Genomic DNA, 27549 nt, shown 5'->3' with positions numbered 1-27549 from the left:
GTTTTGTCTGCTATACTAGAAAATGCGATGCAGAATTTGCAGGGATAAACACAGACCGAGGAAAGTAGAATGAAACCTGTACCACTAGCAGATATAGAAGAATCCTTTGGAGAGGGCGGATTGTATTCTGGACGATTAATGCAGAATCCCTTAAATTTTGTAACATAGTCACGCGGTGTGTATATATATATATACCGCGTGAGGCGTGACTATGTTACAAAATTTAAGGGATGATTCCTGACACGAAAACAAGAAAAAAAGTTCAAATAAACTTTTATCCAACGTACATAATTTCGGAGCTACAAGGTGCCGAAAGCGTGGGAAAATGACATTCAAAGCTCTATAGCTCGACTATGGTGGATGATAGAGCTAATGCGGCATGGTCACGTCAAAGACACCGAAGCTGCTGTATTCAAAAATGCGTAGGTCGAGATCGTGCAATTCGTGCACAAGGGATTCCCCAAAGGAGCGTAAAGATTCCCGGATAATCTGTCAAGAAAGATGGGTCGAAAAGGATACGGATGAATACCTGTCCCAACTGCTAGCAATAATGCGTCTGTACTAAGTCGATATCTCGCAAAGCACAAAATGGCGAACAGTTTTATACGTGCCATGTGTGGTTGCATAACGCGCACTAAATAAGAGTGGGAAACATGAAAGGAAAATGTGAATAATTTGGTACAAATGGTAAATACATGATATTACGCTGTCCTATCATTGAACAGACGCTTTTAATAAAAGGTAATAGTCATGAAACGTAATAAAATGTTGTAAAAGGATCACACTATTAAAATCTTTCTTCCATGTAGTTTTGTCATTGAATACAAATAAACAAAACTGAGCGAAACAACCATAATGCAAAAGAGGTTGTTTCCTAAAAACAAAAGTCACAAGAATGGGAATAATGTCTTCAATCAACATTTTACAGCAGGGTTGAATGCAGCCAAGAACATCATCAATTATCTGTAAACGAGACAAATCTCCCAATTATCCTACAATAGGTGATGGACATGGCGTCCCTCTACTTCAGCACAGGCGTTACAGCTTCGCAGTAAGTTCTGACGCATCCGCTGTAACAACCCAGGATATGTTCTTATAGTATCACAGGCAGCGAGTATTCGTGCTAATAGTTCTGCGTTGTCTATAGGCGTTTCATAGACAAGTGTTTTGACAAGACCCCACAAGACAAAATCAAGTGGAGTCAAATCTGGGGAACGTGCAGGCCAATTACAAGGACCGCCTCTTCCAACCCATCTGTCACGAAACGTTTGATTCAAATACTCTCGAGCACTAGCTGAAAAGTGGGCTGGGGCGTCATCATGTTGAAACCACATCCGTTGACGAACACCGAGAGGGACATCCTCTAGTAACTCTGGAAGTATATCTCGCAGGAATCTCGTATACACTGGTGCAGTTAATCGTGGTGGTAGTAAATATGGACCTATTATCTGATCACTGATAATAGCCGCCCACATATTTATGGCGAATCGGTCTTGGTGGCCCCTTTCCACAATTGCATAAGGATTTTCGTCTGCCCATACATGACTATTGTGACTATTAAATATCCCGTCTTTCGTAAAACAAGCTTCGGTGGTGAAAAGCACGTAGGAAGCAAACTGTGGATCAATTACAGAGCGTTGGAGAAACCACTCACAAAACCGAACGCGAGGTTGAAAGTCAGTTGGACGTAAGGCCTGAACCCTCTGCGGACGATAGGGGTGTAACTGTTGCTCGTGTACTACTTTCCAAACAGTATCTTGTGCTACTCCCCTTTCACGTGCTACTTTCTGGGTACTTACTGTTGGGTCTTGGGCGAAACGATCAAGCACTTGTTCTTCAAAGTCCGGAGTCCTTGTGGTTCTTCGTCTTCCTTGGTCGTAGTATTGAGGTTGTAAATTCCCCGTATTTCGTAAGCGTTGAAAAAGTCTGGCAAACATAGTACGGGCTGGATGTCTTCTTTGTGGATACTTCAGTCAATATAACCTATCAGCTTCTCGACCGTTGCTATTTGCTTGACCGTATCCAAATGTCATGTCCGCAAGTTCTGCTATCGAATACTGCATTTGATCTTACATTCGAACAAGCAAAACACAAACTGCACTAAGGAACTCGTACGCTACGAACAAACCACATGAAGAATGACCTTCCACTTTCCACAACGCCTTCTAGAAGGGTTGTCTTATACTTTTCTTACCTTCGATTGTTTTCTACGACAGAAGGAAGAACAAATGCTTGTGATCGAACTTGCAAACTGTGGCGTACTTCAAGTGATAACACCGTCTGTGAAAACAAAATATCTTCTAAACGATAACAATATGACGACATGTTAAGCATTCTAGACAAAATCTCGGAATCAGTCCTGCAAAACATCAGAAGCAGCGACTAAAACAAACGTCCTGATAAATTGTTTTTCCTTGTTCTTTTTCAATGTTCGGGTAACGCTCATTACGGCTAATGATAAGAAACGGATATTTTACTGTTGTTCTCTGGCAGTGGTCACATTAACATGTGATGGCGGAAAAAAAACCCTCTCGTAAAAAGTATCCTCGGCTCGTATCATCAAATAAAATAATATTTCTGCCTGGAAGAAAACACCCATATCCCCCGGTTTTTCTCCTTAGTTTTACTTGCTTTCAATGACAAAACTACATGGAAGAAAACAATGTTAGTGTGATGTGTGTACAACATTTTAGTACGTTTCATGATTATTCCCTTTATTAAACGCGTCTATACGTACAATGAGCAGGACAGTGTACTATCATGTATTTACCATTTGTACCAATTTATTCACATATTCCTTTCATATTTTCCCACTATTATTTGGCGCGCGTTATGCAACCACACATGGCACGTATAAAACTGTTCGCCATTTTGCGCTTGTGCGAGATATCGACTTAGTACAGACGCATTATTGCTAGCAGTTGGGATAGCTATTCATCCGTATCCTTTTCGACCCATCTTTCTTGACAGATTATCCGGGAATCTTTACGCTCCTTTGGGAAATCCCTTGTGCACGAATTGCACGATCTCGACCTAAGCATTTTTGAATACAGCAGCTTCGGTGTCTCTGACGTGACCATGCCGCATTAGCTCTATCATTCACCATAGTCGAGCTATAGAGCTTTAAATGTAATTTTCCCACGCTTTCGGCACCTTGTAGCTCCGAAATTATGTACGTTGGACAAAAGTTTATTTGAACTTTTTTTCTTGTTTCCGTGTCAGGAATCATCCCTTAAATTTTGTAACATAGTCACGCGGTCACCCTATATATATATATATATATATATATATATATATATATATATATATATATATATATATATATATATATATATATATATATATAAATATGCCTATGTAACTATGTTGAGGTATTTTAAAACCTGTATATTACTCCTTTCGGCCACTTGCGCAAACACTCGTAGGTTCAATGTTTTACTTCCTATACCCAGTGGCGAATCTAGCTTGGGGGCGGGAGTACTAGGCCCCCCAGTTTTTGAGTGACAAAATTAATTTAACTATTATTTATATATTTTTGAAGGTGTATAAGAAACTCATGATACACCTACCATAGTCTGGGGTCTGGCTGCTCCTCTCCCAGTTTTTACCTTCTAGAACCGCCTTAGCCTATACTCTGTTTGGGAAGCTGACGACATAAAAAAGAACACTGAGAATCAATCATGCCAATCCTCCTGAGAGAAAGGCAAGTATACAACGCAGTCAGTTATTTTTCTCATCAACACAGGAATCTGAGGATGGATCAGCATATCAGACAGAATTTCTTTAATATACTTAAATTCCACGATTAAAAAAAAAAAGAAAAAAAACTAGATATTTCACATCACTCCTAGTTTGCACCGTAAACACAATATACTGCATTATTAAAGATTATATAGTTCTGTGACCTCATAGGTGAAGTGAGAATCTCTAATCATGCAATATATTGTGTTTACCGTGTAAAATGGGAGTGATGTGGAATACCTAGTTTTTTTTTTTTTCTTTCTTCTGGAATTTAAGTACATTAAAGAAATTCTGTTTGATATGCTGATCCATTCTCAGGTTCCTGTATTTGTGAGGAAGATGACAACTGACTGAGTTGTGTAGTTGTCTTTCTGTGGACGATGGAACCATATAGTAGGAAATACGGATTTAGTATTTCTTACATTAAACAATAGTCTAACTAATGCATTAACCACTGGCTTGATTTTAAATTACTTCAAATGCGAAGTGAGTTTTCTGGGCTCCACAAATGATCAACATGAGAATCTCTATCAGAGTTTTAATGAATCAGCACCAGGAATTCTGCTTCTAAAATCATCTAATGCTGAACTGTTAGGCGGTGCCATCTCAACCGATGCACGGAGCAAAATATTATCAGAAAAGATCTCTAAATTCGATTTATTCTTTTCCAGATTAGCCAAAATTTCAGCCCATTCTACGTATTATATATTAAGAGCATCATTTTCAATATCAAGGCTTTTGTACTTCCTCTGAGGTTCTTGTTGGCGAGAAGATGACTTACTAGGGAAATTCGACTTTTAAAAAATTAAAAAAGCCCGATTAGCACCCATTCAACTGTTACTTAGACTTCAAATCATGGCTACAAGCTTCTTTACCAGTTGGAAATGGAGGTCTTGGGATTCGTCGCGCCATAGAAATTGCCATTTCGTCTTTTCTCTCTTCAACGTATGGCTCTCGACAATTAATAGGATCTCTATTCCAGCGGGAAATCGACATAAACACTAATCAAGATGGAGGACTGCATGGCCAAATGGACTGATTTAGTAGGGTTAGATCTGTCAGTGCTCGCAATAAGAAATATCCAGTCAGTCTGGAATGAATCTATAATAAAGCATCATATAGCTTCACTACTAAGCTCAACTGATGACCTCTAAGATAAAGCCAGGCTTCTTGCTGTCACATACCCTGAAAACGGATAATGGCTTCAAGCCTTAGCTTCACTTTCTCTGGGCTTATATCTATCTAATGAGAGTTTTCGAGTAGTCACTGCTCTATGTTGAAAAATAGATATCTGGGAGCCACACCATTGCTCCACATGTAACGCCCATGTCTTAAGAAATGGAATGGATCCCATACTCACCCACATAACCATAGACCCTATAAGGTAATAAAACCTTATCAAAGTGGATAAAATGCGCTAGAAACCTCCGATTTTTTGGCATTTTTTTCACTTATAAACCAACTTTTTACGAAATGGACCCCCAAAATTCACAGAAGTACATAAGCCGGTCTTATGCTACCATGACTAATTTTGTTTTGATAATTTCAAAATTTAAGGGGTAATACTAGGTACCCCTGCCAATATCAAAAGACATTGAGCAATATTACGTCATACCACATGACCATCAGGTCACTTGACGTCCCTCAGCCAATCAAAACCGATTAAGCCATAACGCTACACCTACTACTATATTGTTTATTATATAGTAAAATACCTTGGAAGTCGAATGATAAGGACCACCCTAAGATATAAGGATATAGATATGGACATACACATAAACAGGTGGAATTTATTACATCTTTTTTGAAGCCGATTAAAAAACGAAATAACATCACAAATCACCAATGAAAAGCACTGCATGTAAACCGATTCGAATTTCGATTTCACTGTTCTAAAGACTAGGGGAGCTTGAGTCTGGTCAGCCTTCTGTTTACGACACTGTATCCGCATCTTAATTGGTGGGCAAAATCAAACCAACAAATAAATTTTGATTTGATTTTGAGTTTAGCATCTCTTTCAACAACGAGGTTACACATGAGACGTGGACCTATAGCTTAACATGGGAATCCACTCCCGCTGGGAATCCAACTCAGGTCTCCAACACCAAAGGCGCGCACGCTAACCGCTTAGCCATGACAGAGCTCAAAAGAATAATTAAATAAATTTGGTAAATATGAACAAATTAGAACTTTTAACTGAGTACGATTTTAACTAGGGATGGGCAAAAAGTTCCGGAATCCGGATTCCGGAAAATTTATTTTACCGAATCGGAAATTTCACTTCCCGGATTTCGGAAAACTTCTGGAATCAGAAAGAATCCGGAGTTTTCTAAATTCCGGATTTGTTCCTAATTTTCGGATTTTTCCGAAATCCGGAATTTTTCCGATTTTACTTTCCGAATTCCGGAAAGTAAAAATTCCGGAATTGGCCATCCCTAGTTTTTAACGTATAATGTACAGCAGACTGAAGGCTGAGACAGGAAAAAGTAGTTGATACAGTTGTTATAGTAGAACTGAATGTTAGCTAAATCAGAAGAAAAACTGACTATACTTACTCGATTTGCCGGCGTCGAATTGTTGCTCGAATATTTTGGCAAAGGCTCGATCTGTATTTCTTCCATTTCACGTTCTTGAGAACTATAGGCACCGGTAACGTACAGAAAGTGTTTGCTTTTAGTTGATAACAGAATTTATGTTTCTATGACACTGATGCTTTTGCTATCTTTGTTCAAATGAAGATATTAAGTGAAGATGATAATAATAATAATAGTACATTTAGATAAAATATCGCAATTTTACTTTTTATCTTATTCAAATGGATAAGCTGATTAAATACTGGGCAGTACGAAATTACACAATGAATTTATTATATGGAATTTACTTCATTTCAAGGGTGTTACATAGAAAATAAACTTATATATGTACACTACATATATATATATATATTATAACGACTCACCAAGGGTAGTCGTTAACCTGGTTCGATCGATGATATATGAATCTCGAGTGGTAGTAATAGTTTGCATGTAAAAATATCTTTAATAATTATACATATTATTATTCTCACCTTTTCTATCAAAATTATAAAGTCGACAAACGGTATCAAATGGTTTATTAGTTGATACACTTTTATGTATTTTCATTCAAATTGTCATGCACACATACAAGATGATTAGGTATCCATAAACAACAACTACATAGCAACTAATTACATAACACTATCTATATCTCTTACAGATATTAAAAACATTCTTCTTTTGTTAATATTAAATTAACATTCTATTAAGTATAGTGCACATGTATGAGCACTTTCTGCCCAAGGTACAGGTAATTATTAAACTATCCAAAGTATTTCGTTATATAAAATGTCACCCGACAATTGGACTGAATATAAAAGTCATAAGAAAGCTTGACTTTTATCTTCAAGAACCACTGGTCCGTTTACAATAATGGTCTTGCATTACTTATGCCCATCACATTTTGATCGCCCCTCGTATGTATCTTGATTACATATCATAGATATAGATACATTTATAACAAATCTTTCACTTCATTAATACTTATTTTTCATTACATTAATTATATTTATTTCATTATCATTCATTATATTATTATTATATTTTATTATTAAAATGTCGTCGCCCATTTATTTAATCTTTGAAGGGTGCGAAGTCAAAATCGTAAGAAACAAACATGAGTTACCATTATCCAGGGCGCATTATATAATAATTATATTAGGTGATATTTTAAAATAAACATTGGATCAATAAGGCATCAAAATATAGAAGAATCTCATTCAAGATAGTCGTTGAATAATTAACTTAATAGAATAAATCTTACACTTAACATAATCTTTGGCAGTTAAGTTTTCAACACAAGTCAATCTAATATAAATAATCTTTGTTTTTAATCAATTATGAATCGAATTATAATTCCTCATATTGTCTGTATAGCGAAGTTATAAGAATTGTTTTCATTATTGATATTAACACATAAACTTAAAAATAAAAGTTCACAAGAATCTATAACTGATATGGGTTTAACCTAATTTCATTAACGGTAATCAGCTTACATTCATACTTGCATATGATTCTAATAAAGTACATTGTACTGCACAATCATGATTAGGTTCCACAACATGTTGTACATGTATTTCATCGTGATTCTGATTTTGATACGAAGTGCCATCTCTTGACCTCCAATTACGTCTATCCATGTAGCTTGTTGTATTCCTGTAATTTCGCCCTATATTTCGATTGTTTTTATGTCTACTTCTGTTGGATGATTTGACATCAGGATTACTACGATTAATTAGGTTAGGCTGATTCCTTACATAACTTTGCCTATTTTGCTCGTTTTGATTGCTAGAATTTACTCGGCTTAGGTTATGTTCCGAATCGTTCACACTACGGATATTTAGATTCCGAACAGGTACAAAATGATCTGAATTATTTTTTCTTTTACCTACTCCTTCTCGTTGATTCATAGCATGGTATTGAGTTTCATAGCATTGGACAAGCATTAATAAATGATTGAAACTCATACATTGTGTAGAAAACAAGATCTGTTGTAACTTAAATGGGAGCAAATTTCGAATCGATGCTATTATTCTAGATTCCGATTGCAATGGATTAACGACTTTTAATTCGTTGTATGTATTTACAACAAATTCAACAACTGATTTGTGCAAACGAGGATTGAAATGTTGATTTCTAATGGTGGCATCTCGATTTGCAAGCAAAAAGTCATTTTCATAATTCGCAATTAGCGCTGCTTTGAATTCCTCATAAGTATTGATGTGATCACGTACGGCTTTAAACCATAAAGAACATGGTGGGAGTAATACATGAGGGATTAATTTCATATATTGTGATCTATCTATACACATTATATTGCATTCGTCCTGAAATTTTTCCAGGAAAGAAGTAGCGTTTTCATTACATTTACCACTGAATTTACTCATAGCCCGTATTTCACTCATCTTAACACTTAACTTTACCTTACTTTTATCATTCCGTGTACTTATTGGCGGACAATTCCTATCCATGACGTGATGTGTCGTTGCACCATCCCTTTTCCGCCCATCTGTCCTCTTCGGATGAATTTCTTCCAAAATAATATCCTCATCAGACACAGGTGAAGGCGAAACCATCTCTGGTGATTGGGGAAACCCCAAGCGATCACTACCCATATTATTGTGGTATGTGTTGTCCTTAACCTGTAGCGTTCTAATTTCTTCCTGTAGAGTAGCTATCAATTGCGTATTTGCACGTATGTTGTTAGAATTATTGATGACCTGAATCTTTTGCTGTTGAACAGAAGATTCTATTACTTCTAAATCCTTTTTTACATCACTGATTTCTTGGCTCAGGTGATAGTGATTATCCTGGCACTCCTCAGATATTCCTTTTAACTTTTCCTCGAACTGCGAGGTGATATCGTTCATCGTCTGAATAATTAATTGTTTCGTTTCATCTGACTTCTGTTCCATTCGTCTGCTTAATTCCTCGTATTGCTTGTTGGATTCATCGGACTTCTGCTCTATCGTCTGCTTTAATTCGGTAGACATCTGAATCAATTGTCGCTGTAAGGCTAGCAAGATTCGGTCTTCTGATGTCATTCCTGGTGCTACACTATGTTCACCGTCGTCACTATTATTGGATTCTTTTTCAATTGCCTCACCGTTCATTTTTCTTATAATTATTCTACCACTTCTTAGTCTGGTGAAATTTGTATTCATTAACTTTATTACAAAAGTAAATTCACCCTTACTTTGCTTCGGGATATGAATTTACAGCAAGTCCCGGGTTTCGGCACCAAAATTTTTATAACGACTCACCAAGGGTAGTCGTTAACCTGGTTCGATCGATGATATATGAATCTCGAGTGGTAGTAATAGTTTGCATGTAAAAATATCTTTAATAATTATACATATTATTATTCTCACCTTTTCTATCAAAATTATAAAGTCGACAAACGGTATCAAATGGTTTATTAGTTGATACACTTTTATGTATTTTCATTCAAATTGTCATGCACACATACAAGATGATTAGGTATCCATAAACAACAACTACATAGCAACTAATTACATAACACTATCTATATCTCTTACAGATATTAAAAACATTCTTCTTTTGTTAATATTAAATTAACATTCTATTAAGTATAGTGCACATGTATGAGCACTTTCTGCCCAAGGTACAGGTAATTATTAAACTATCCAAAGTATTTCGTTATAATATATATATATATATATATATATATATATATATATATATATATATATATATATATATATATATATATATATATATACAGGGTTTTCATAAAGTATGGACAGATTTAATTCGCTTATAATTTACATAAAAATGCTCATATTGAAATCAAATAAAGTGCAAACGGTAGCGGAAGGATTAAATTTTTACCTGTAATCTGCATCAGCTCAGTTCATTCACCGCCACATCTGAGGTTGCTTCATCTGAGAACCGTCTAGGAATCAACTTCTGTGGGCTGTTGATGATGCTTTCCCTTAGCCTTACCCTGCTCACTGTTGCAGGCGATGTTGGCGGCCTCCCTCTTCGAGGACAGTCCAGGACGCTTCCTGTCTGCAAGAACTTAGTATGCCACTTTCGGATTGCACTCTCAGTCGGTGCCGGCTTTTTGAACTCTTTGGTGAACTTTCGACACACGAGAATTGGTGATTTTAGCTCTGCGTACCACAGAACACATTGCGCTTTCTCTTTCACCGACACCATCTTTGATACGGTAAAAAAAAATAGTCTTCTCAGAGGAGTTTTTCATTTATTTATTTCTTTAAAAGACACACACACCAATACAGCTTACAACTTACTTTTAACAGTCAACATTGAAACAACAATGAAAACAACAATGGATGGAATTTGGTAAGAAACTAACCCTTGCCCTCCCTCTCCCTCTCTCAACGTGTTCAGAGTTGCCGCTTATCTAACAGTGTTGCCAACTAAAAATTTAATCCTTCCGCTACCGTTTGCACTTTATTTGATTTCATTATGAGCATTTTTATGAAAATTATAAGCAAATTAAATACGTCCAGGCTTTATGAAAACCCTGTATATATATATATATATATATAGTGGTGGATCCAAAGGGGATATAGCCCCCTTGACGCTTCAGGTATACACTGGATAAAATGGGCTTCAATCTTGCTTTACATTGGATGGTTTAGCCCCTCCCTTGATTACTGTATCACAACTCACAGCAGTCTACCGAAACCAAAAGTAGTTGAAGTTTACTAGTAGTTCCGGTATCAATACTGATTTCTATAGAACAGAAACGGTAATAAAAGATATCAAGATGCCGTGTTTTGAAATTGATTTAGTTTCCCATGAATAGCTACCATTAACTCATTTGACCCTCTATGCAAACCGGAAGTGGTTAAAATTAAGTATTTCCGGTTTCAATAATTATCTCCATGGAGCAGAAACGGTAATACGTTTTCTGTAACTGTTGCCATGTCCCAAAATGGCAACCTGCCCTATTGAAACCGGAAGTAGTTGAAATTCACTAGTACTTCCGGTGTCAAATTTAGTTTCTATATACCAAAAACTCTAATAGATATCGGGAAGCGTTCTTCTTCTTCTTCTTCTTATTATTATTATTATTATTATTATTATTATTATTATCATTATTATTATTATTATTATTATTATTATTATTATTATTATTATTATTATTATTATTATTGTTATTGTTATTATTATTATTATTGTAATCGATTCAGCGTCCCAATAATATCTTCTATTTCCTCTCTTATCCCTTTTTTAAAACGGAAGCGGTTTAAATTAACGATTTCCGGTTTCAGCATTTATCACCATAGACCCAAAACAGTAAGAGATAACGGGGGTAGCCCTAACAGTTTTTTTTTTTTTTAATATGAATTCAGCGTCCGAGGGATAAGTTTTATTTTTGATCTTATTAATCTATTGCAACCAGCACTTATAGACGTACTACTTCAAGTTTGAGTATTGAATTCACATAGTTTGAAAGTGTACTATAGTTTCACACCGTGAAACGAAACTCATTTGTTTCTGTTTTTAAGCCTAAATCTAATCTAACATAAATAAAATAAAGGTTGTTTGTGTGTTTGTCTGTCTGTCTGTCTGTCTGTATGCGGCTTGGGGACCAGAGGAGTGGACCGAGAGTTACCGAATTTTGGTCAGGGGTACCTTGGCCCAGGCCCCAGATCAAGACGAAGCCTCCTTTTTTTTTAATTTCGAACCAGGGGTGTCTCGGGGTGGCGTTTACCGGAACCGGCTTGGGAACCAGGCAAATTGACCGAGAGTTACCAAATTTTAGTCACGAATACTTTGGTCTAGGCTCCAGACCAGAGTTAAACGTTTTTTGTCAAAATGCGAACCAGGGGGGTCTCAGGGGGCGTTTACCAATGGTGAAACTCCGATAGCATTAACCTCGAAATTCACGCTATTCGGCTCCGGGCCGGGGTCACCGGGGTGGGTGGGTGAGATACCGAGACATATAAAAGTAATCCAAAATGACCGATATTAGTGTCAAATCCATAGTTTTCGCGGTCGCTGAAATCAATGGTGACACTTCCATTAGTGCTGACTTGCAAATTTAGTTACAATTCTATGCGGGCCGGGTTGTCAGCGGGGGGAGGGGGATCCGAGACATGTAAAAAAAAAAAAAAAAAAATAGCCCAAAATAACCGATATTAGTATCAAATCCATAGTTTTCGCGGTCGCTGAGATCAATAGTGATACTCCCACAGGCGTTGACTTCCAAATACAGCCCCCGTGCGAAGCATGAGTATATTTAAGTAGTAGTAAATAATTATATTTATAGAAAATAGTACTGTGCTTCATTCAGCATTATAGACTCAATTGTTATGTTTTCAGTTGTTTTTCTTCCTTTCTTCAATCAGCACACATATACTGTAGATAAGTGTGTGGTTTGTATGATAGCCTAGTGTACGTTATTCAATACACAGTATTTCGTTCAACTGAGTGTTGATGGTCGAAATTGTGTTGTTGGTGTGATAGCCTAGTGTGCTTTATTCAATATATAGTATTTCGTTCAACAGATTGTTGCTGGTCGAAACTTATGACTTTGATAAATTAAATTTATTGAATTGTAAATCCATACTAAACATTTTAGAGATGTTATTCAATTTAGGGGACATGAAGTGGCAATTTTCACTTTAATAGACTCTTTCGTTATCCAGCCAGAGCCAGGCTCCGTGATTGTCGGTTAAACAGAGCTACTTTATTACAATACCTTTTGTGTTACTTTGAATATAAGAATATGCGGATATATCCGCACTTGAAAGGCAAAAGGCTAATTAAGAACGAACATGACTTTTTCTTTAACGCGATCAGAGATCCTACCTTAAAGCTTAACGTGCAATCTGAACCTCATGAGCTAATTGGGTAACGAACTCTGGTTCTCCGCGTCGAAAGGAATTATGCTAATTATATAGTGAAGAAGAAGTTTAAGAATACAGTAGAGCGTCGATTATCCGAACGTCGGTCAACCGAACGACCGCTTAACCGAACTGTGTACTCGCTCGCACCTGTTACTCTCCCACCCTACCGTCCATCATCCTCCTCACTCCCAAACCAAATTTCCCACAGTAGTCGCCGCACTGAGCCACCGCTGGCGGAACATTGCTTCTAATGGGGCCTTCATAAGGCGCTGCTGACCGGCCAAGCCGCCAGTCGCTGTGTTTCAACAATCAGCACACTTTTGTCGGTTTGGCACTGGCTGTAGAAGTACAGTACAGTACAGTTCGATTATCCGAACAAACCAGTTTTCCGAACACCCATGTCCCCCAATTACTTCGGATAATCGACGCTCTACTGTATTAGGACAATGACAATTTTGTTTTCTTGCTAAGTTTCCTTCTTCGAATAAGCCTATATGCACCGGTAGAAATCCTTCAAGAACACACACATCGTTAAATTCAAGCAAAAAGACAAGTTTCCAGGATGTGTGTATGCAGAGGATATACAGATGGTGATCAGAAAAATGGAAACACCTGAACGAAATTGCAACTTGCCAGATTAATATGGTGTCGGGCCACCTTTCGCCTTCAGAACAGCCTTGATGCGACGTGGGATGGAGGCATAGAGGTCGTGAATGGTAGCAAGTGGAATTTTACACCATTCCTCGTGCAGGGCATCGGCCAGTTCTGTGAGAGAGAATTGAGGTGGAAATCGTCGCCGCAGTCGTGTTTCTAAGACGGACCACAGATGTTCAATTATGTTGAGATCTGGGGATTGGGCGGGCCAGGGGAGGTGTTGAACTTCATCCCGATGTTCCTCAAACCACGCTGCAACAACGCCAGCTGTGTGAATGGGTGCACTATCATCCTGGAAGATGGCGTCATTGTCCGGGAACAACATCCGGACCATAGGATGCAAGTGGTCTCCTAAAATTGCGACATAATCATTGGCAGTGATTCGTCCGCTAAGTGTGACCACAGGACCCAATGAAAACCATGATATGGCGGCCCACAGCATCACCGAGCCGCCGCCATGTTTCACAGTTGGGCGGAGACACTGCAGATCATAAGCTTCTTTGGGCGTTCTCCACACATAAACACGGCCCGTGGTTGGGAATAGGGTGAAGGATGACTCATCCGACCATATCACACGTTTCCAGTCCTCAACGGTCCAAGTTGCATGGTCGCGGCACCATTTGCGGCGTGCGAAAGCGTTATGGTCCCTGTTGAGCGGTTTGCCCCGTGCAACACGACCCCGTAAGTTCATGTCATGTAATTCGCGGCCGACTGTGATTGTCGAAACAGGGTGGGGGAGGTGCTTGAGTTCCTCCGTCACTTGCTCCGCAGTGGCACGACGGTTCTGCGTGACAATGCGCTTTAATACCCGGCGTGACCTGTCACTCATGATTTTCTTCCGCCTACTGTTCCGCTTCCCCGATGTGGTTTTCCCGTGTGTTGTGTAGGCCGTCATCACCTTCGACACTGTCCCACGCGACACATCTAACACAGTAGCCACTGCCGTCACACTCACTCCACATAACCGCGCACCAACAATTTGCCCTCTTTGAAAATCTGAGAGGTCTCTCATTTTACACTACCTCCGTCTGCTGCAGCCACTGGACACTGCTGTTCCACTGCGCCTGACGTAGTATGGAGACCGACCTAACACACCACCACCAGCGGTCCGGCGCTGCGGGCGCCACGACACCACTGCCAACCCATACATCTGACGTGTTGCCAACTACAGGTGTTTCCATTTTTCTGATCACCATCTGTACAGTAGGTCCTGCTGTAGCATAAATATTGAGACTTCTGTTACTTATCGTGACGTGAATAGCAGAAATTGTACAAAATACTTCTCTAGAAGCAACACTAATGCTTCCTTACAATAGCGCAGGAGGTTCTTCATTCATTTATAAATTTGAATACAGTTGAGTTCCGCTAATCCGAACATCCGATTAATCCGAACAAGTCCGAGAGCAAAATTTTATTTATTTGTTTATTTTTGTGGTGGAAACACGCGGTTTTAGGAAATTAATAAGTAAAAGGATGAAAATGCCTGCATGCTTTTGTAGAAAACAAAGTAAGCTTTCGTTAAATACAGATTTTGTCTTTAATAGCCTACCTGTATTTACGCCTTAAGCTACATTACGACAATTACACAAAGTTAAAAATAGAATACAGTACGTACTGTACAATATTGAAACTTATAGGTTTAGTATGAGAGAAATACAGTAAGGTAGTAGAATAAGTCTGTACTGTAACACAAAACTGAACGTAAAATATTGGTAGTGTACAGTACTGACGGAAAGATTTGTAACTACTGTACGTGCTGTACGTGGAAGAATAAAGACATCAAGTTTTTCCAACATTTTAAACATTTTTCCAGTACAGTACGTATACTGTAGTCAGAAAACGTGTTTGGAAATACTATACGCTATGTATTATAACACAATAGACCCGTTCACCCGCTTCAAACCGCGATTTTACTGTTATTCCGGGTAATCCGAACAATCATGTAATCCAAACAGGGTTTGGTAACAATTAGTTGGGATTAGCGATACCCTACTGTACTTTAATTTAAGATCTCGATTTCAAAAGAACATTGAAAAGGTAAATAAATAAAAGAAAATAGATTATATTCTATTTAAACGTATAGACAATATAGTATTCATTCATTGTGGACAATTAAATTTCTAGCTATTCATTTACATCATACTTGATATTCAGAGAATGAGAGAAAAATTGAATGGAAGCCCGAAAACTCTGACGCATAAGGAAGGTAAGACTACGTGTGTGATAAGATAACCTATTCATTGATATCAGAATAGCTAAAGATGATGAGAACTTCTCAGAGAAGAGATAGGTCAAAACGTCAGATGATATTACAAGAAGACAATAGTCCATAATATAGTGGTTTCATTGTCATGCTAGAGAAGAGTAAATTGATTCAATGTAATGTCACAGATTTTCAAGTGTTCGCAAAATAAACTTCATATTTTATAAGTTATGTCATAGGATTTTAACTTAATCTCATAACCAGCTTTCCAGTAGCTTTAACAAATTACTAACTGCTTCACATTTTGACCTAAGTGAAGTTTGCTTTTCATCCATTTTGTCTGTGTTTTTATTTTTGACTACTGATAACTTAAAAAGAAATATGATAACTACTTCGGTAAACTTTGCTTTCTAAAAGATACACGTATATTTACAGAACCAATCAGAGACTGATCGCAAGCAAAATTTTACGTAGGCTGATCAATAAAGACGTGTTTACGAGATGAATACAACAGTAAAGCACAGAAAATGAATCAAGTCTGTGAGTGGAAGAACTGACGAGCAAGTTTGAAGACCATGGCGTCAGGAATGTGACCTTGGCAGCCGCTCAACCCGCTGAGAACAGTACAGAAATTGTACTGACTATCTTGCAAAGACAAACGTTTCGTGTGTATCCCATCCTTCATATAGTTCTGATTTAACCTCTTATGATTTTCTTTTTCCAACTTTGAAGAAACCGCCGGGGACTGCTTTTCGCATCTTCAGGGTCAGTAGTGAAAATTGTGGAGGAGATTTTGAAGGATCTGTCCAAAAATAGCTTCCAGCATGTCTGATGACTGGCAAAAACGTTTAGACAAGTGCATTGCACGTAATGGGGACTATTTTGAAGAAGACACCGACATTTGGAGAATTAGTACGGGTAATTATGTTTTATTCATTTATGATAATTATTTATTGATCAGTCTTCATATTTCCGTGGCTCGTAAATCTTATCTACCTGTCTATAAAACTTGGTCGCTAAAAGAATGGTTTTTCTGATATTGGCCTTGGTCGCAAACTGAAATGTTCGGAATCCTACGTAATTAATTTGGAAATAAAGGAATACCACTAACTAACCAAGTTTTTCTAAATATTAAATGTGATACATTCAGTTCGTAACTTTTTAAAGTACAGGGCGATAAAAAAAAAGTACATTACTGTGAATTAAGTTAAAAGATCACGAAGAAGGCGCCTGATCGACCCAAAATTTGCAGAATTTCTTGAACATGATGATTAGCAGCAAAGTTCCACTCTGCTTTGCTTCATTTATGCCAGGATACGCTACATGGTAGCAGTAACCGAGGAAGAGACAATGTGGTTAAATACTAACAGATTCCCGCCTTTGATAGCAGGGGCGGATCCAGGAGAGGGGCGATCGGGGCAATTGCCCCCCTCCAGAAGAGGAAACTTTCTTATTATATATATATATATATATATATATATATATATATATAACCCATCCCAAAGTTTGGAGCCCTTAAAAGAAGCAGTATGACAACCTCCCCTTCCAAAAAAGTCGGTCCTGGATCCACCCCTGGTATCATGTCGAGAAAGCGGTACTCTTTTGCGAAACTGGAGGATACAACAGACGAAATGCAGTCACAGTGATGTGGATATGGAATTGATGGTTCAAGGAAGGAAGGATGCAGCGACGTCCAGGATATTCAGCGACTTTGTCACACCATCTTTTGCACATGGCTGTTACGGATTGTCACGAGCATCCGCGCTAGACTTCTGGGCAGTGGTCTTACATATGATTCAATGTCATGTCATGTTCATTATTATTGTTTCCTTTATCTGAATAAGCATTGGTAACTGAAATGGTATCAAGAAGGTCGCGCATATCAGAACGAATGACATCGGCTTTCTTGACAAGGGGTCACGACTCTCCAGGACCATTCGTGTTTGGCGAGACATGTCTTTAGATTGCCACATCGGTGAAACACTGAGCACTATGGCAAGGTAGAACATTATATTCAATTCCCGTTTGTATCTAATTTGCATTGGTAGGGATTTACCAACCAATACATTGCTGAGATGTTTAGACCGATTTGGGTAAGTTCATGGTAGCTCCACGAGATGTTGATATTTATAATGTTCTGCTCGACTTTCAAGACTTGATCACTCAGAGAAGTACGAATATACTTTGTACAATTTCCAACTTTGGTGTTACAGACTCTGTGTACCCAAATCTTCACCTTCCGAATGTTATAATTTAAATAGCCTGTGATGGGCAAGGTGAGGCAAGGGGGCTGCTGTGAAACAGGGAGAATCTATTTTAACACATAGTAAATAACATCGAAAATGAAAGATGAGTGAGAGAAAGTAGGGATTGAGAGCTTTTTAGTTTTCTGTCTATTAATCTGAAGCTAGACTACTAGCAAATGGAGACGTAGAACTTGTACCTATTTGTCGATCTTTGCATTATTGTGTTAAAACATTTAGTTATAGAATTCCCTAACATATAATTCCTAATTTCGCTATAAATGGTAGCATTAGATCTCAAAGTACAATCTCGGTATAAAATACAATCTTACATAAAATCTGAATGTATTTTTGCCCGCCGTACAAATCCATATAGTTGACTTGGTATACTTTTACGTAACTGTAGGGAAAAGTTTGTTGATTATTTAGAATTTGAACTATATACAAAGATGAAGTCATATTTTTAGCTTGAAGTTTTTAGGTAACTGAAGGGAATAGAATGTAGGCTAGAACTATATACAAAGGTGAAGCCACATAGTTAACTTGAAGCTTTAGGTAACGGAAGGGAAGAGATCGTATAGGCTATTTACAGAATTCTTGCGGCCATTTCTTTATTTGCGGACAACGTTGGGCCTTTCTACGTACTACTTTTACCATCTTTTTTGTTACTGAAAAAATGTTTAAATTTTAAGTTTAAACTTGTTTCATTTATTTGCTGTGAAACAAATACGAACATTTGATAGATATAAAACTGTAGTTCATTTTATGGATTAATTTGATGTTCTTCGTCCTAATTAGAAAATTAATTAAAGTCTGAAGATTGTATCCTTTGGTTCACCACCAACAAACACAAACATCATTACAATGAAGAAGCTTACCTGATTCATCCCAGTTGTGAGTAGCATTTTTATAGTTTTAACGCCAACTGCCGTTATTTCTCCACCCCTTCGAATTGATAAATATTCGTGCTTGTAGGTATTAATTAATATTTTCTATATATAAGCTGTTCTTATCTTATTTGAAATTTTTCGTAGAATGCGAAGTGCTGGTATCACTATAATTATTCCAGCTATCCGAAAAACTACGAGATTAAAAAATTAAAACAGCCAGAAAGTTTCAAATAGGATAGAGCTAAAGTTTATAATGGACAAAAGCAGGTCAAGATGCAGAAGACGAACTTAGTAACTAGCACGAAGATTTATCGATTTGGAGAAGACAGCAGTTGGAGAAGAAACTGTTACAAAAAGTAAAATAAAATTTAAAATGTAAAATATATATTACTCAAAAGTGAAATGCATCAGGTAGTCTTGAATCTCGAAATTCGCGAGCCAGGCTCTCGTGCGCAACCAAGCTTGAACTCAATAAATGAGCACGATTCCTAAAAATGGATAGCGAGCGAGAGTCCGACTAAGCCCCGATTCAGAGCGAGCTCGAGCTCCAAGGAAATTAGTGAATCTGACCTCGAGGAAGTACAAGTCTAAGCTAGAGTGAGACTCATTGAGATTAGTAAGACTAAATTACAACGAGACCGAGTAAGCTCCGATTCCGAACGAGCTCGAGCTCCAATGAAGCTAGTGAATCTGAGCTCGAGGAAGTACAAGTCTAAGCTAGAGTGAGACTCATTGAGATTAGTAAGACTAAATTACAACGAGACCGAGTAAGCTCCGATTCCGAGCGAGCTCGAGCTCCAATGAAGTTAGTGAATCTGAGCTCGAGGAAGTACAAGTCTAAGCTAGAGTGAGACTCATTGAGATTAGTAAGACTAAATTACAACGAGACCGAGTAAGCCCTGATTCCGAGCGAGCTCGAGCTCCAATGAAGTTAGTGAATCTGAGCTCGAGGAAGTACAAGTCTAAGCTAGAGTGAGACTCATTGAGATTAGTAAGACTAAATTACAACGAGACCGAGTAAGCTCCGATTCCGAGCGAGCTCGAGCTCCAATGAAGCTAGTGAATCTGAGCTCGAGGAAGTACAAGTCTAAGCTAGAGTGAGACTCATTGAGATTAGTAAGACTAAATTACAACGAGACCGAGTAAGCCCTGATTCCGAGCGAGCTCGAGCTCCAATGAAGTTAGTGAATCTGAGCTCGAGGAAGTACAAGTCTAAGCTAGAGTGAGACTCATTGAGATTAGTAAGACTAAATTACAACGAGACCGAGTAAGCTCCGATTCCGAGCGAGCTCGAGCTCCAATGAAGCTAGTGAATCTGAGCTCGAGGAAGTACAAGTCTAAGCTAGAGTGAGACTCATTGAGATTAGTAAGACTAAATTACAACGAGACCGAGTAAGCCCTGATTCCGAGCGAGCTCGAGCTCCAATGAAGTTAGTGAATCTGAGCTCGAGGAAGTACAAGTCTAAGCTAGAGTGAGACTCATTGAGATTAGTAAGACTAAATTACAACGAGACCGAGTAAGCTCCGATTCCGAACGAGCTCGAGCTCCAATGAAGCTAGTGAATCTGAGCTCGAACTTTTAAAATAAAAATCTTACATTTGTTTAGGAAGGAATAGGCGGAGGAATCAAGGTTAGCCAACCGGAGCGTTAATGCGATCTACCGAAAATGTCACCCCCGCCCGCCCCGCCCCCCGCGCGAAAATGTCACCTCGAGCTACCAGTAGCTCGTGATCGACGGTTTGGTGATTACTGGTCTAGTGGCTAGTGCGTGCGGCTTTGGTGCACGAGATCTAGTTCGATTCCCGGTGGGTGACTATACTGAACGCATTACGGTGGCTCTGACTGCACCTCAATTTATAGGTATACATAGCCTCGGTGCTGGAACATATGAATGTTTGTAGAGTGTTTAGTGGGGTCCGAACCTCCCGAAAATCCCGATTTTTCTGGAAATTTAATCTAATTTTAGGGGTGATTTTACAAACTTTAACATAATTTATCCTGTTATTGAATTTGGATCTTCCGAAAAGCTTTGTATCAGCTGGAAAGTGATGCTAAACTTCAACAAATAATGGTGGGCCTTATACAATATACTTTTACAGATTTTTACGTGTACGATATAACATGCACTTTCTATCACTAATTTACTTTTACCCAGTAAGATTTTTTTAAACTCTCTTCTCTAACTTCCAATTGCCCAACCGTGTTCTCAAATCTTGTAATTCTAATTATACTAATTTACTGAAGTCATATAATGATGAAATTTGCACAGCAACATAAGTCGGGTGGTAAATACAACACTTCATTGTTACTTTTATATATGTCTATATAGTTACATATATATTTTCATTATACCTCTTGCATGAGTTTAGCCCTCCTCGCTGGTCTAATGGCTGGCACGTGTATCTTTGGTGCACGCGGTCCCGAGTTCGATCTGGGACCTAAAAAAATTCTAATTTCAGAATCATTCACTTTCATTAATTATCCGTCTCCTATACCCTGAAAGGCATAATCATGAGTTGTTAAACTCAAAAAGCTCATTTCATTTTTTCCTGTTTGATTTTAGTGTGAGATATGATTCTTTTATGTGCAACCAGCTTTACTCTTTAGTAAAGCGGATTATCTAGTACATAGGGGTTAACATTTCTGAGTTCGAACAAAATGTCAGATTTTTACGATTTTTTTATAACATTTGAAATAAAATAAAACAATGTTTAAGAAGAATACTTCTTTTTTTAAAAAAAACAACTAAATTATACTAAAATAAATAAAATAACGTATTTTTAATAAAATGCTTTTTAGAAAAGTAAACAAATTAAACCAATTGTACTGGAAAGTAAAAAAAAAAGTTTTCAAGAAAATTACTCTTAAAAACATATACTTTGCATGGCTAAAGAAAAAAAAACATACGAAGCTCTCTTAAATAGAGTCACGGGGCCGCAGTGGCTCAGTGGTAGAGCGTTCACTTTCTGGTGCGTGAGGTCCTTGGTTCGATCCCAACTCGCGCTAAATGAACTTTGTGGTGGACAAACACTATGTGTGTGGGTTTACTAAGGATTCTCCTGTATCCCCCAACTTTCTTCATTCCTCAATTTCATTAATTTATCATCATCACTGTCTCCTTAGCCTAGTTAGCATAAACGTGAGACGTAAAACTCAAAAATTTCATTTTATTTTCAAATAGAATCACTTGAGAATTTAAGAATTTTAAATTTACTATTTCCCATGTTTTTTTTTTTTTTTTTTTTTTGTTATGCAGACATAAAATCTTTTTAAAAGTAATTTTTGTTTGTTACTTTATGTAAGAATTTCTAAATTTACAGCGCTCTCCATGCTTTTTTTTTAAAGTCATGCATTAATAGAATCTGTTTAAAAGTATGTTTTCTTTCTTACTTTATACATATACAGTATGAAAAATGGACTTACCTCCAAAAAACTTCGTATATCAATGAAAGCTGCTACACTGACCAACTTCAGAAACCATTTTTCTTTTGGAGTTCCAGCACTTAATAACCGATTCACTTTTAGCCGTCGTGGATCATAGCTTCTGTCACTGCTTGCACTTCGTTCTAATTGTCGTCCATTTCCCTGACTACTACCGCCATTCATTGTACTAAACGGACCGTATACGTCACCCATAAATAGAGGGCGCATCGGAATTCCCAAATCTCCGTCATCAGTCATGTCACCACCGGACATATTGACTTCATTAGCCAGCCACAAGCATTTTTTTTTTTGGTTAATTTTTGAATATTAATAAAAGTTATGATCCTCTTTTTTACATTGTGGCACTTGCTCAACAGTTTTCCGTCTTATGTATGTATTTCCTTATGGAAATGAGTAACGCACACTCCACTTTCCCGTTGTTGTTGAACTCGAAATCTGACCGCCTTAGGTACGATAAAATCCCGCCTACGGCTATTCGGCTAATATCGTTTTTCTTCGGAAGAAACTCTACAGGTTGTTGTTGTACTTAAAACGCTTTAGTTTCAGAATAGCAAATTAGGAGTATTGACTCAGAACAATGCTAACACATTAAAATTTCTAAACACTGTTTCTTAGTTTTATTGCCTAAGGTCTGGGGGACTAGGGTTCGAATAAAGAGCAAGTGAATTGTATTCACTTTTCACGATGATAGTTCATGTTGTTCTTTCTTCTTTCCTTTTTCTTTCAAAAAATGAAAATGAAATATTTCAGTTTTACGTGATGAGAAAAATAAACGAAATGATGGAATGAAAAATGGAAGGAAACGTTATAACCGTCCAAAAAAAAGAAAAAGAAAAAGAAAAGAAAGAAAGAAAAACATTCACTCGGCCTTTGTTGACCATAAAGTAAATTTGCATAGAGTTGGGATCGAATCAGGGATCCCATACACCAGATGTGAGCATTGCATCACTAAGCCACCGCAACTCCTATAGTTTCAATTCTAGTAGAGGAAACTTAAGAGTGTTCCATCTTTTCATATAAAATTTTCTTATGAAATCTTTAGTTTAACGCCCCACTATTACGCCTTGTCGGTTAGAGGAGACAAATAACTTTTGAAAGTAAATGGCTGTGAAAAGGTGGGTGGAATGAGAATGTAGCATTAAATAGGATAACCTCGAGAAAACTCACTGACATAATGTTATCTGCCATCCTGAGACTAAACTAAGTCCTCTTGTACCAGAGTTGAGCGTCTACCAGTGAACTATTCATGCTTTGTCACATTTTTTTCAATGAAGTTTGTAATGTGAACGTGGATATGAAAAAATATTTTCTTGTTATATGATGTGTGATGTAATTTGTGATGCATAGAAAATGTTTACTATTTCACTACGTAAAATAATAATAATAATAATAATAATAATAATAATAATAATAATAATAATAATAATAATAATAATAATAATAATAATAATAATAATAATAAGAAGAAGAAGAAGAAGAAGAAGAAGAAGAAGAATTTTTCTTAGCTGCCGAGAGTGTGATACAAAACTTTGAAATTACGATGCAAATTTAACTTTGTTTCGCATTTTGCTACACAAAAGTCAAAATCTGAAGATAAAACAAAAAATAAAAGAAACATCTATCAAAGCCACTACTTTTGGAACAGAACCTCGCTAGTTTTTCAGCTTCAGATGTGGCAACACTACCCAGGGATAGGCTCGACTTGTATGTAGTTCTTTATTTCTCGGTAACTAGGCCCTACTATCAGAATCTGGACCAAATTTGGTGGGCAAGGAGCCCATAGTCTAAAGATCACTATATTTAGTGACTAAGCTTGGCTAGGGACAGGCTCGGCTCAACTGAACGATATTTAGTGGGCAAGTAGCCAAATCTTCCAATAAAGATCGATCAAAAACGGGCTCAGCTCGGCAACAGAGGCTACGTTCCACAGCTTTGGACGCCGCGAGCTTCTGAATTTGGTTCACCTGGCTTCTAATAATATGCTGAGTAACTTACTTTGTTTTACATTAATTTGCATATATTATAATTGTTGTTAATTTCATTATCTCTGTATTGTGTGGCAATATGCAATGAATTAAGATGAATTTATTTTCACGATTTTTTTTTTTCTAGTGACGTTGAGGTTAAAAACGTTACTAGCACTTAGGGAAGGATTTATACATTAGTACTAGCACTCAATTATATAAATGTGGTAGCTTATAACTTGGCTGTTAAGATTACTTAGGGGCAACGGAGGGAAGGGGAACAGCGCCCTGGAATAAATCTCTCTATAAAAAGGAATCTTCTATAGTTGTTTACCTTAATGGTCTCTTCCTCAGATTCCTTTCCCCTTTGTAATTTGCAGGCCATGGGCGCTGAGGGCCTTTATACAATCAATTGGCATCTTCTCAGGCCTGGAATTCCCGAAAGATGTCCTATTTTGTAAAAGCATGATCATAAAATAATAATAATAATAATAATAATAATAATAATAATAATAATAATAATAATAATAATAATAATAATAATAATAATTTTATTTTCAGTGCTACCAGTAGATCTTAGCTAGGCAAACTTTATTTGGTAAAATATCAATGTATACAGCCATTCACAATAGACTAGAAAATATTATCATGGTATATAACGAAATATAAGATAATTGACATCTAAGCAAGGGTAATGTCGTTATTAGAAAGTTAAGTTATTCAAATTTCCAGGGTTCAAGTTGATTTTTAGAATAAGATTAGGATCAGAACAGATAGCTTCTCAATATACCATTTTTAGGAAAACGTAAATTATAGTTTCATTTAGTTTTAATTTAAAAAGATTAACCTCTCTCTATATATATATTTTAGGTACACCAGGAAAAAAGTCGAGAATCCTTTAGTGCCATTAAATAAAATGTGGTTAAAATGCAATATAATAATAATAATAATAATAATAATAATGCAGGGACATGGGTTTAGAAGTAAATGCAGAGAAAACTAAATACATGGAAGTGCGTCGGGACCGTAATACGGCAAATTGTGGAGGCGTTAAAATATTAAATAATACTTTTGATAAAGTGGATACTTTCAAATATTTAGGATCAATATTAACAGACGAAAATCATATTCACGAAGAAATTAAATGTCGACTAAAAGCAGGGAATTCGTGTTACTATTCGGTTCAAAATCTCTTGTCGTCGCGAATTCTGTCGAGGAATTTGAAGCTTAAAATATATAAAACGATAATCATGCCTGTTGTTCTGTATGGTTGTGAAACATGGTCGCTTACTCTGAGGGAAGAACATAGACTGAAAGTATTTGAGAACAGGATCCTGAGAAGAATATTCGGACCCAAGAGGAACGAGAATGGGGAATGGCGGAAACTTCATAACGAGGAACTACATAGTTTATACGGTTTACCCAACATTGTTAGAGTCGTCAAGTCTAGGAGGCTTAGGTGGGCAGGTCATGTAGCTAGAATGGAAGAAAGTAGAAACGCTTTCAAAGTCTTGACTGGTAGACCCATAGGAAAACGACCATTAGGAAGACCTAGGCGCAGATGGGAGGACAATATTAAGATGGATCTCACAGAGATAGGAATACAAAGTAGAAACTGGATGCAATTAGCTAAGGATAGAAGTCAGTGGAGAGCTTTTGTGAACGCGGCACTGAACCTCCGGGTTCCATAGGCCATAGAGTTAGTTATAATAATAATAATAATAATAATAATAATAATAATAATAATAATAATAATAATAATAATAATAATAATAATAATAATAATAATAATAATAAGAGGTAAGTCCTTTTCTAACCTCCGTTAAATTACCACAGGAGAACCACGTGAGATAACGAAATGGAAATAAGGCATTGCACTGAAATATAACTACAATGTTATATATATATATATATATATATATATATATATATATATATATATATATATATATATATATATATATATATATATATATATATAACTACTACAGAGCATAAGATCAGTTACATATTTTATTGTGTGAGGTCGCCAAAGTTTAATCGTGCAAATTTGTAAAACTTGTCGTTTAGAATATAAGTCACTGAAGCGAAACAGTGTTTGGCAAATCTTTTCGTATAGTTTGTATTCAAAAACTAATGTATATTATTTTTCAGTATGGGAAGACGAATAAACATCAAAGTAAATTTGAAATATTCACAACATGAAACCATGATTAACAAATATTACACCAGGAATCAAACAAATGAATTAACACAATGTCTTTTGCAACGTTGTTATAGTCCATAATGTAAGGATAAATATTGGAGAGAAACCATACCATCTCTTTGGTGGAATCCCTCGCTACTCCTTGATGGTGGAAATTAAAGGAATATGTATTTCCATGCAGGGATGAGGGTGTTTGTAATGTAGACCAAAGTGAAATACCAGTTTATAGGATTTGTGACTTAAGGTACCGCTAAGAAAGGAGTTTTGAAAATTCGATGAGAAAGGGTGGATGATAAGGGTGCCAATTATTATATTAAAATGTCCCTATCTCGGAATCTCTGAGAGTTAGAGACATAAAATTAAGAATTTGAACTTCTCATCTAAAATAATTAGACATATATTTCAGATTTTTTTTTCATATTTGACCTAGAAGGGATGAAAAGGAGTTGAGAAAGAAAACACTCTCGACGGCGTTTAAGTTCAATTTTTTACTCCATCTTCATGGGGTATTGGAGGGGTCATGGAAAATATTGTGTCCAAAATGATGATATTAGTGTCAAATTCATAGTTTTAGAAGTCGCTGAGATATATAATAACACTCCCGACACTGTTCAAGACCAACGTCGTCGCCACAGGGGTTAGGGTGTGTGAAAAATAGCATGTCCAAAATGACCGATATTAGTGTAAAATCTATAGTTTCAGGATCGCTGACATATATACATATAGTAACGCACTCGACGCCGTTCAAGTCTAACTTTAGTTCCCATCGGCAAGGGGGT

The 27549-nt window shown here is 37.0% G+C and overlaps 1 protein-coding gene across 2 annotated transcripts in view; it reads right to left on the bottom strand.

Annotated features, from left to right (window-relative positions):
- Nucleotides 1-23031, bottom strand: part of LOC145670585 (short transient receptor potential channel 5-like) — a 119585-nt gene extending 96554 nt beyond the window's left edge. For both annotated transcript variants that reach the window (XM_081739385.1, XM_081739386.1), the window contains exon 1: nt 22580-23031. In XM_081739385.1, the coding sequence (XP_081595511.1) occupies nt 22580-22852 (273 nt within the window). In that variant the 5' untranslated portion in view covers nt 22853-23031. The remainder of the gene's footprint in view (nt 1-22579) is intronic.
- Nucleotides 23032-27549: the final 4518 nt, after the last annotated feature.

Source organism: Thermobia domestica, chromosome 14 (genome assembly GCF_964235325.1).
Source record: "Thermobia domestica chromosome 14, izTheDome1.hap1.1, whole genome shotgun sequence".
NCBI classification, from domain to species: Eukaryota; Metazoa; Arthropoda; class Insecta; order Zygentoma; family Lepismatidae; genus Thermobia; species Thermobia domestica.
This window is presented reverse-complemented; position numbering and strand designations above follow the sequence as displayed.